A 12422-nucleotide genomic window follows, 5' to 3' on the forward strand; every position below is an offset into this window, starting at 1 on the left:
TTCTTTAATATAATTAAAATCACTCCAATTAAAATTGACTAATAGCAAAATTTCAAGTTTTTGTAGTCCAGATTCATCAGTTATTACTAATTCATTTCTTCATTCTTAACTCTTAATTATACTAGGAAATTTAATATATTTTTTTTTCCTGAATAAAATGTTTTATAATAATAGAAGTTACATGCTTATGAAAATGTCTCTACAATATACAATAACCTAATATTAGAACTTAACATTTCTGAATCATTCTTAATTTCATGTTTTACTGTTTCTTGGAAATTATAGGCAATGATTTTTTTTACTCATTTTAAGCATCTCCAAATGTTTATGTTGTAAAAACTTGCCATCTTTTTAGTAATGTTTTTTTAGTCTAAATATCAGTCAATCTAATGTCTCACATGTCAGACATTTAAAACACAGAGTCTCAAGTAACTGTTACTATAATATGTATTATTTTCTTATAGAAACATGTGCGTGGCTGGCTGGCAAGGAAACGGTATGATAACACTATAAAACGTATCATTACTGTCCAGTCATGTATTCGGCGGTGGTTTGCTAGGCGGGAGCTGAAGAAATTAAAGGTTTTTTTTGTTTTTTAATATATACTACTTGCTATGATCTAATTCTTTCAGTATGTTTGATTTTATAATATTATTCAGTAAAATCAAGGTTCATGCATGTCCTAGAGAATTTTAAGTGTACGAGAGATACATTAGAACTTTTGAAAACTGAGACATTTTGAGTTCATATTTTCCACATCGTCTGGAAAATTTCACTTAGTCCTTTAAAAAATGTTTAGTTTTTACAAATCTAAGTTTTACAAATGTTTTGAAGATTTTTTAATTTTATTCTTTCCAAAATCAGTATTTATAGGGTCATTATTTCTTCATTTAATGCCACTTTTATAATAATGTGTGTATGCTTTGCTAAAGTAAACTTTAATGTTAATACACTATTATTGGAATATATTTTGTTCTGCATTTCTCAAACTTTCAAAAACAAAGTAATATTGGAGTTATGCTGGTTGAAGTCTTTGTATTTAGACTGCATTGTTGACTGTAAGCTTCTTTTGTGTACAGCATTTAACATAATGATTATATTATCAAACCCATTTAAATATTTGAACAGTCATAACTGGAAGAATAGGACTGTTTAATTATATCAAACTTCTGTTTAAATTAGGGCTCTGCTTTTGTTTTCTATTAATGTAATGGTTTGTCTGTTTGTAGTCATTTATTTTTATGTCCATGCTTGCTCTTAACGAAAATATGCCAAATGTCATAAATAAGACATACATGCCTTTCTTTTAAGTTGATTGTAGTATAGATGACCCAAAACACCAGACAAATACACACATTAAAATAAGCAATATTTCACTAAGAATTAGTCTTTTATTACTTTAATGAACTTTAGTTTCAGTGATGTTTATAGTTATAAGTGTATAAAGTAAACATATCTTACCATGAGTCAAGCATATATCTTGCAGAAATTGAAATTGTTAGGAAGTTTTAAAATTGAAAGTAATTGTATTTTGTAAAAAAAATCCTTTTCTTACTTTTAAGATGTCAAAGTGCCATTGTGTTTAGTCTTAATTAGAACTAATTTCATTTACATTTATAACCAATGTTCAAAGCTTTGAACTTAAACGGAAATGACACCTTGAAGTGTAGGGTAAATGTGGGGTGCTTTTCTTGATAGAATGTAATACAAGATAGCAGTGTACTGTAATTTTTTTTTAATTAGTGAAAACAGTGGAGGGGAAGTGATCACCAAATTCTGTGAAGTTTTTCTCTCTAAAGAAATACATGTGCAAATGTGAATTTTAGAAATTATGTGAGATGCATGTAATACAGAAAAGATGAGGCCTTAGAAAGGGAAGATCTTTTCAAGTTAATGATTTCTGTATCAAAATAACTATTACTGAAGTGAAATATTCTCAACATGCATAGAGATTATAGATGTTAAGTATCAGAATGTTTCTTCTTTCTTAAATTGTAGCTATTTTTGTAATTTTGCACTTTAAAGAAAATTGTTTTTGAGAAACTAATAAATTTCAAATGCAGCATTTATTAAATGTTTTTATTTGTATCTGAGCTTCTAAGAAATTGAGTAATTTAATCATTTTTAATTAAATAGCTCCTGTATATTTCGTTCCTATTTGATTATTTTTTAAAAACTAATAAATTTCATGTATTGCTTACAATATCTAGATTGAAGCTAAATCTGTAGAACACATGAAGAAACTGAACAAGGGATTAGAGAACAAGATCATTTCTCTACAGCAGAAAATTGAAGAACTGGTATAGTCATCTTAAGATTTGTTGTTGTCATTTTATTTTATGGGTTTTTTTATTTACAAACTGTCAAGCTAGAAACTGGTGAAGTGAAGTTACATTTGATTTTAAATTGGTTGAAAAATTCCATTTAAAATTTTTTTTTTTATTTGACTTAACAGTTAAAGGACCAAGATGATAATTATTTATGTTGTGTTTGCTGATCTAAGCACAGGAACAGCTGCAAAAACATCCTTATTAAATTAAAATATCTGTTCTGAATATTTATTCTAGTATAAATATACTATAGTGATGTTGAAGATGAATGCAAAGTGTTAAATAAGAAACTAAGTGGAGTCAGAATGAATTGAATATTATGCCAGAAGGTGATATAAATGTTTTCCTAATGTGTTGTTGGAACCTGGTACAGTACCAGGTTTTGTGTCTTGCAGCTTTATAGCTATAATTGTTGCTGTATAAATGTGTAAATAACATTAAATTTCATTAAAAGCAATTAATGTTTACCTTCTACTTTTATCTCATAAATAAAACATATCATTTCTAAAAAAAGTTAGAGTTAGCTTAAAAACGTTGGCCTAGTGGTTAGGGTGCTTGATTCGTAATCTTAGGATCACAGGTTTGAATCCTTGTCACCAAATATCCTTGCCCTTTCATCCATGGGGGTGTTATAATGTGATTGTTGATTCCACTACTCATCAGTAAAAGAGTAGCCCAAGAGTTGGCAGTGAAATGTGTTGAATCTAGCTGTCTTCCCTTTATTCTATCACAGTTAGATTAGGGACAGTTAGTGCAGATAGCCCTCTTGAAAATTTTTGTAAACATTTAAAAACAAAACCAAACTTAAAAGACCTTTCTCTGAAGTTATTAAGCTGAGTGGACAGAAATGAACAGGATATGGGAAGAAATTATAATATTTAAAGAATAAGATCAGGAAAACGATTTTGAGAAGATTATGTGGTTTGGAAAGTAGGAATAGAGAGGGTAGAAATAAATGGTCAAATGAGAAGTGGAAATAGGTGGTTTTATTGAGAATTTAAAGAGCAAAAGAAAGTAAGGTGTGGTAGTGTACCACATGCAACAAAAATGGTTAATGGAGGAAGAGAAAATGTAGAATTTGAAATAAAAGTAAGAGATAACGATCATAAGCTGTATGTGGAATTGTAAGGGAATGGACGAAAACTTACAAATGAAAAATATCCTGTGTTTTACAAAAAGGTTTTATTTGTTTTTTATGATTTTACCCCTACTTTTGTATCATTCAGATATGAAAATGATAACTTGTTTTATTAGGAAAATACAATACATTGTATGAGATATATGTGTAAAGATAATACATTAATCTGTATGTTTGTGCAAAGCTGCCTGTTAAAGTAAGGCAATGTATTAGTCTGGAAAAAACATATGATAAACAAACAGACATACACACAAGCTCTGAAATTGCATGCATCTGAACGTATTGATGGATCTAGTGGCAACCATGTGAGTCATGATGTATACACTTACACCCAAAACATACACATTTTAAAAAGTTGGGCTCAGTTATTAGGCCTCAATGTAAATATATACAGACTAATAGTTCTAATTCCACAACAGTAAACTGTTTATTCAAATAAAACGTTTTATTTGGGATCAGATATTTATTGTTTTCTTTTAAACTTAGAAGTGGCATTGTGTTTTAGTTCTCCAGCAAACCACATTGAATTCCATTCACCAAAGCATTAATCTGCTGAATACTTTTTCCTCCTGTCCATCAAACTAAACCCTGATATTTACCCAGAAAAATTATTAATAGTTTTTTGCACCAATTTTCATCTGTTTTTGTTGTTGAAGTAATAAACACTAATAAATTCCAGGAAAAATCCAATCAAATAAAAACCAAAAATGCAGTGCCCTGTGGATGAAACAGAGTGGGTAGAAATGGAAGGAAATTGGAAGATGTTTGTATATGTGTATGTATGTATGTGTGTGTGCATATGTAAAATTTACAAAAAATTAGGACATAATTGGTAAAGTTGTATTTAAATAAGTCAATATAATTATTTGAAAATAAATAAATATGTTGCAAAGGGCAACCTTCTTCATAAAGGCTTGATACCTAAGGATTAAATCTGATTTGATATTGTGTGGTATTTTATACTTCTTGTATATACTTTAGACATTTGTAAGTTTAATAGCAGTTTCTTCTCTTTTTACTTTTTTTTACTTGAGGCTCGAGAAAATAAAACTTTGAAAGTAAAAGGAGAGGATATAAAGGGGTTGACATCTCAAGTGGAGCAAGCGCGTGTGATGGAAAAGGAACTAAAGACATCCAACAACCGAATTGTTGAGCTGGAGGAAGAAATCAAAGCCATGTGTTCAGAACTAGAACACATACGTGGAGAGAAACAAGACCTATTGTCAGAGAAGGAACTGCTACAGAAAGAAAAAGAGGAGGTTAGTGTGTCTTAGAATATTAAAAAAAAAAAATTATTGGATCATGTTTAATACTTTAACCCTTTTAGATCTGAATGAGTGTCACTGACCTTTGATTTTTTCCTTCTTATAGTGAAAATACTAAACCAAATTGCATGAAACTGAGAACAAACTGTTTATAAGCAAGGCTCCTTGGAGCTGCCCATAAATTCAAGATTGAATGTTTATTCATGGATAACATAGCAATAAAAGAAACATTATTTAATTTTTCTTTGTAATATACACAAAATAAATGTTAAAAATATCAATTCTAAAATATTTTTAATTAAAAAATTTCATATAGTGTTATAATTATTATTTTAGAATTTCACATGCAGGTGTGCATTTGACACCTGAAAGATGCTCACTAGTCATTATGGGATTAATTTTTTCTAGCTTGGTGTTTTCTTTGAGATCACATGATAATTTTAAGTTTCAAAAAATCCTGTCTGGTCTCCCCCTTCAAATCACCTACAAAATAAAACTAACTAAAATGATGAGATTTTAATTTCACTGCAATTTAAATTTTATTAGTATTTGTTTTAAATTAATGAAACTGATAAATATAGTTTCAGCCAGCAGAAATTTTTATCTGGGGAGTAAAAATGTTTAATGTTTCCTGTCTTTTTAGGTAAAGCTTACCAATGTATAAAACATACCAGAAAATATTTGGCCTTTATACATATTTATAAGCCACACATTGTTGCATATTTCTAAGCCAAGTAGTTTCAAAACAATGAATTTTTGACGTCGGTGGTGTTAAAAGTTCTGAAATCCAACTATCTATACGATTTGTTTTACAATTTCAAACTGTTTAAAGTTACAACAGTCATTAATATACTGCCTGAAAGCTGGGGTTTTAAGTAAACATTTTATATTATTCTTAAGTACCATTTCTACTGAGACTGTTTTAATATATTGATTTCTAATATACTAATTACAGTTCAATATAGTACTGAAGTACATTATTTTATGAAAAGTTGATTAGACAAAATTGTGTCTGCATTTACATGCATGACATTTTAATTGTATTCTTTTCTTATACTTTCAGACTGTGTCAAGGTTAAACCAAGAAAATATTAAATTAAAAGAAGATGTGGATAGGCTAAATGAAGTAGTCAAGGAAAATGAGTATGGTGTAGATGGTAAGATTGCAATTAATATAGTATACATATGTAATGCCAGTATACTGTCAGCCAGTGAATGTCCTCACTAATTACTTGCCTGTAGACTTAGTGAAAGTATGAAAGGAAAATTAAATAATTGTATAATTTGAATGCAATGTAGCACCAGAAGAATTCCACTAATGCAGACGTTATTCAGAAAGAGATACAGTTATTGAAAGCTTAGTAGTTTGTGTAACTCATAAAACTAATAAATCTCATTTCCCATATATTTTTATTTAAATAATCTTTTATTGCAGGTTTATATAATGGGGGCTTATAAATTCCCAAGCCGTTATACTGCTAGAGAACATATATATATACATGTCACTGAAAATTATACAATAAATTAGTGTGCTAAATCTAAATCATGTGCAGAGTTTTGTGAAAACCAAGCCTGCCTATGTGGTATTCTCAGGTTTACTGTTTTTCCTTAGAGTGATTGGGTAGGAACTGCAGAGTACCAGGAGGCTTGCCAGAAAATTTCACAATGCAAAATTTGAATTCTCAGACCTCGACTGATTTCAAAGCAAAGAAAGACAATGGACAAAAATTAAACAAAGAGAAACAATCTATATTTCTGACCAACAACAACCAAAGTTGAACAATAAGAATATTTAGTGGTCTCTTCATTAAATAACTCTTATATCACCAAAGCTATCTTTAAATCTTAATCCATTCACTCATGTTAAAATCTAATCCATTCCAGGCTGAGAAAATATGGTATTATGTATACATAAAACAATAGTGCCATTCTTCTCAGGGTGAAGATGCTACCCACATAACTGATGATCACTTTCACTTTTAAATCAAGGATGTTGAATCCTTGAGGCATCACCTAACCTTCCAGTGGAAAATAGCACTATCTACTTCTTTATCACTATGCTCTACTTTGCAGGAACATGCATGTGATACCCTAGTTAAATAACTAAATTCAGTAAGTAACTAGAGAAGATGAACTTATGGTTCCTTTGTAGAGAAATTTTGCAATAAACAAAGGGTAACAAAGTCATAGTATGCATACATAGTACACTTAGTTCTCCCTAAACTATCAGTATTTTGTATCTGTATATGCAGTTTCTTTTGCTTGTTTTCTGGGGTTTTACTGAACTAGAATTAATGTTAAGGTACTTTGTACATGACAAAAAGCTGTTTATGTTGTAAACATGACATCCAAATGAATGATATGTATACCCATTTGTGCTTATATTAAGCACTTTGGTCATTGCTAATAACAACAGGCAAAGTAATAGATTATTGGGATGTTGGAATTTGACTGAAATTAAACTTTGTGGCTCAAAACAAATATAACAATGTTATTTTAGTAAGTAGCAATCTCTGTAGATTGTACTTTGTTAACAACTCAGTTATACAACATTGATTGAAATTAACCATGATTATGTTTCTGATTTCTAAAATTGCTTATTTGAATTAGTGTTAAATTTAAATTAAGCAACTAGCATCAAATCAACACTACTTCAGTAGTTTGTTTTAGGAACTAACAGCAGACTTTGTATATACATTATATGAAAAGCTTCCTCAATTTGAATGTGTGACAAGTAACAGAGTATTGTCAAACTAAGCATTAGGATCTTTTAAGATTGAAATAGCCGGAAAATTAGAAATTTTAAAATTGAAGTATAAAATTCCTGTTTAAAACTAAGAGAATTGAATTAAATATTTAGGAAAGAATTCATCCTATAACACTTCTGATCTGAAGTGTTGGGATTAAGTTATATTGATAAACTAAAACCTCACACTTGCTTAGGGTTGCCAGATGTCCCAGTTTTCAGTCTTATTTTTTCGGTCCCAATCAGAAACAGTAAAAGTATTAAATTGCACCACAACATGAGTTTGTTATGTATAGTTTATCATTATACACATCTCCTTTGAATTTTATTTGGGGAATCACCTGACAAAGACAGGTCACATGATACAGTGTTCCCTCCCTCTGCTATATTTTCTTGGGTGGCCAAAGGAATTGAGAGATGAAGACCTGCTCAGCCAAAAATAGAAAACAAGCAACATTTTTCTCTATTGAGCAGATTTAAGGCAGTATATGCATGTTGTTTATCTTATGTATTACTATTTTTAACTATATGAGCTCTTAAAAAATTTGTTTGTCTGTGGCTTTAAAACAATAAAATAAAAATCAGATTATTAAGCAGATAGTAAGAAGTGTTATTATAATTTAAACTGTTTCAAAGCTTTTGCAGTATCACTCTATGTAGAAAAAAAATTGTCCCAGTTATTTGCGTTGAAAATCTGGTAACACTACACTTGTTTGTTTTTAACTTTAATCTTTCATGATAATTTTAGGTTGTCTGTAGGACCAGAAAATGTTTTTCTGCAAAACAAAGTGTCTTTAAAATTTATTTTGTGTTGTGAAATGTTTTGGTGTCTTGAATGCATGTTTTATTAACTAAGTTTATAATTTTATTACCAGTAGTCTCTGTGATTGGATAACTTCTCTGTAAAAAAAGAAAAAATTTTAATGATACTTTCAGACCTGCTGAAGACAAAGGTGGAACATGAAAAACGATTGATTATTAGTGAGTTTGATGCTGAGCGAGCTGCCTATCAGAAACTTTTAAATGACTATGCTCGTTTAGAGCAGCGGCATGAAAACCTTCAGAATGAGATGCAGCGTGTTAGAGGAGTCACTCTTGCCCATCACAGAACACCATCAGATGTTAGTCTGTTGAGTATCCGTAGTGACACAACAGAGGTGGTGCGAGATGAAAACTTAGACGAGGTTGGAATATTTGCTGTTGTTTTGTGTGTTTTCATAAATATAACAGTCTTCCAGAGCTAACATAGTATCTAAGATAACTGTAAATAAGTAAATAAATAAAATGAATACAATTTACTTTAAAAATTTTATTAGTACTATGTGTCAGGTGCACCAACAATGTAAAGCATCTACCTTGCACAGTGATGTTATGGGAATATTAACATTGTTGACCTATAAAAATGTGCAGTAGTTATCAAGACAGGAAGTATGTTTTGAGTACTGCTGGTTTTCCTTACAGCTATCTCACTTTCTTAGATTTTATTGATTGTTATTAACGTATCAAAACCTACCCGGGGTAACCCGGTTGAAAAATGTTTTCTTTAATGCATCAGACCTCTGTATTTCAAAAATCATGTCTGTTCCTTTATTCTTGGGGTGAACTACAATTATCTTAAGAATAATATATTTAAGTCATTAAATTTCAGGGAAGTGAAATAATGCTTGATATTAGTTATTTTTCTCTGAGATTTTTTTTACAAATTGAAATCTTCCAGTATACCACATCATAATATAATAAAGTATCATCATCTGTGGAACTCTTGGTTTTTATTTACAGTAAATGTAGAATACATATAGACAAACATCAACTCCATGATTATCAGGGGATTTGGTTTTCTGAAACTTCAAAGGTGTAAAACATTCTGAATAATACTTTCATGATTTAAATGTTGGCCCTTTATCAAACAAACAATGGGTGGGTTTGATGCTGCTGCTTTTCCACTCTTTATTTTGTTTTTGTGCCTGATGATCTTAACATTAACAGCTATCTCAGTAAATTCCTGGAGTTAACTCCTTATCAACTATGGAAGTGTTTTTTTCCATTACCATAGCAATGCTTTAAGCACAACAAACCAGGCATGAGGCATTTAAATGGCACGTGAGACTTGGCACATGTATACGGGTGGAGATGATGTCTAGCATTTGTAAATATATATATTGGTGGAAATGATAAAAGGTTAAAGCTTTGTGCAATGTCTGTGGAATCTTACACTTTAATGACATTGAAGATTTTTTTTTTTGATAAAGTCCCACTATAATCTTTACAACTAGAACTTTTTGGGGGGAAATTTTTAATAGTGAAGTTTGTGTAAGCATCCTCAAGTTCTTGTACTTTTGACACTTTAATTTAAATCTGACGTAGTATTTTACTAGATTTTTTGTGATGTCAAATTTTTTCCATGGCTATTCAACCACTGCGATTCAGCTTTTTTGGTTTTCATGACTCAGTTTGTTTACTGCATCATGTGCTGGAACTTCTAAGGCCATAATGAAGTAATGAGTAACATTGGTCTTACTCCACTCATTTCATTTAGCCACTTCATGAACTTTGTGCAGGAATTATTCTACATCTCCTTTTGCTGTGCCTCAAGTTTTAACTTGCTTCTCTGCTGGCACTGTTGTTTCAGTGGAGCTGTAAGCAGAATAGACATAGTAGTTTTGAGAACTTAATGGACTACAACTGCCTGTTGAATGAAAAGGAGATGACATTTTGGCTTTTATACTGAGGACCTCCTTGAGATTATTGTAGGTACTTGTGTAGTGTTGTAAAAAAAAGTAAGCTCTAAGTCATGTAGGTTGAGCAGATGTGGTGTTTGTTGAAGTTGCTTGTCCACAGGTTGCTGATGAGAAAATCATTGTCTGTATTGAGTTCAGGTTGGTGTAGTTTGATATAGATAGCTTGTTTGACTTTACTTTCTTTTTCAGGAATGAGCTTTGTCTAAAATTCTATTTTGATCCCAGTTTATGGTGTGTCTTGTTTTGTAGTTATATTCAGCAAAGGCTGATGGCTCATAATTTTTGCTGTGTCTCTTGCTGTTTAAGCTTTTGCCTTAGATCAAAGGTTGCTTTTACCTAGTGCCTCTCTGGAATCTGTTTCTGGGTTATGTTATTTTCAGAACTTCATGAATATACTTAAAGGCACTCCAGTTAACTGGTCCAGAACATTTATTCATAAAGTGTTTATATGCTAAGCTATCATCATTAGGCCTAAGTGTTTAGAGGTCCTTTATGGACTGTGAATGAATACACAGGTTAATATAGGGATTAAATAGATTGACAGGTTCTCGATATATTCTTGTGTAAAAGTTGTTGATTTACGATCTGTTGCAAGTCTTTGTAAGCATGTGTCAGTTAGATCAAATGAAGTGAAATGCTACTAAGTTATTATATTGGGCCACTGATACTAAAAGTTCTCCATTGAATCAGCATGACCTTGGTTTCACTTTCTGTTATGTACTTAGGAAAACTTGTAAAGTCTAGTTTAGGTTCAAGAGGCTGTTGTAAGGTGGTTGCAGCAACTCAACACTTCCAGTTGGACTTCAAGAAAACTAGCAAGGGTCATTATGTATATTCTTGGGTTCTCCTGAGAATATCCACAGAAATGGTTTCCCCCTCTGCTGCTCTGGCAGAACTACAGAAAAGTAATACACAGGTAATAAATATTTTTGGTCCATGGTGGCTAAAGAAAGCAGGAGATCTTGGAAAATCCCAAGAGAATTTTGGTACTGTCCATGAAGAGGGTAATTATTTTTTGTGTAGACATGGTAAGGCCAAGGAAAACACTGGAAAGATTTTCTTATCCAAGATCTTTGAACTGCTTGTGGGGGCTGGAAAGGTTCCATGACAGTCGTAGTAGAACTGAAGAAAAGCAACATAATCTCAGAAGGGTTATACATTGGTTTTTAAAGTAGTTGCTTTACATTCATGATTTTCAGGAGTTTTTCACTGGCTTTGAATGTCTATATTTGTAGATGATGTTGTGTAGGTTACTGTGAATGTTATAAAGATTGAGTCTTTGTGACACTGTCACATTATCAATCTCAAATTTTCCATCATAGAATGACACATATCTATGTCAAAAAATAAAAAATAAAGTATTTGATTCTCTTATTTCCAAAGGGTTTACTTATTTTCAGTATGGTTATTCGTTTTTTCAGTTCATAATTTTGTGTTGTACTGTGTGTATATACGTGCATCTTTTTGACTGTTTGTGTTTTATTTTTACTTAACTTATTATATCAGTTACTCCACATTTGAATGGTGATAACATAACAATTTTAATCAGTAAAATAGTACTTGACCAAACATGCTGTTAGTGAGAAGCACTAGGTAAACTCCAGATGTACAGTTTCAAAGTTAAATATATGAACTGTAACATCATTCTTGAACAGTGTGTAAATTTTGACTGTTTGTGTTTTATTTTTACTTAACTTATTATATCAGTTACTCCACATTTGAATGGTGATAACATAACAATTTTAATCAGTAAAATAGTACTTGACCAAACATGCTGTTAGTGAGAAGCACTAGGTAAGCTCCAGATGTACAGTTTCAAAGTTAAATATATGAACTGTAACATCATTCTTGAACAGTGTGTAAATTTTAGTTAGAGTAAGATAGAGATGGTGAATTCTTAGCCACAGCTCAGTCTTGTGTAAGTATAAACTTCAAATATAATCTTTGATTTGTCTAAATATATTACCTTAAATGTAAATTTTCCTTTTTTCTTGTTAACTAAATTTTGCTGACTAAATTTATGGTAAAATGATGATTTTGATGCAAGACCTGGCTTATATACAACCTTAAAATGCTGAATTAGTGGTGGCAGACAAAGACCCATGGGAAAATATCTAATGTTGTTCAGTTGAATATAATGTAATAATATAGCAGCATTTTTCTTGATTTGAAGCTTAAAAATTATACCTAGCAGTTAATCACAGT

The 12422-nt window shown here is 30.8% G+C and overlaps 1 protein-coding gene across 2 annotated transcripts in view; it reads left to right on the forward strand.

The window, feature by feature from the left end:
* Nucleotides 1-12422, forward strand: part of LOC106466952 (unconventional myosin-Va-like) — a 110169-nt gene that overhangs the window by 61069 nt on the left and 36678 nt on the right. For both annotated transcript variants that reach the window (XM_022395048.1, XM_013927267.2), the window contains 5 exons: nt 465-581; nt 2211-2300; nt 4503-4727; nt 5797-5890; nt 8416-8663. In XM_022395048.1, the coding sequence (XP_022250756.1) occupies nt 465-581; nt 2211-2300; nt 4503-4727; nt 5797-5890; nt 8416-8663 (774 nt within the window). The remainder of the gene's footprint in view (nt 1-464; nt 582-2210; nt 2301-4502; nt 4728-5796; nt 5891-8415; nt 8664-12422) is intronic.

Source organism: Limulus polyphemus, unplaced genomic scaffold (assembly GCF_000517525.1).
Source record: "Limulus polyphemus unplaced genomic scaffold, Limulus_polyphemus-2.1.2 Scaffold2437, whole genome shotgun sequence".
In the NCBI taxonomy this organism is placed as follows: domain Eukaryota; kingdom Metazoa; phylum Arthropoda; class Merostomata; order Xiphosura; family Limulidae; genus Limulus; species Limulus polyphemus.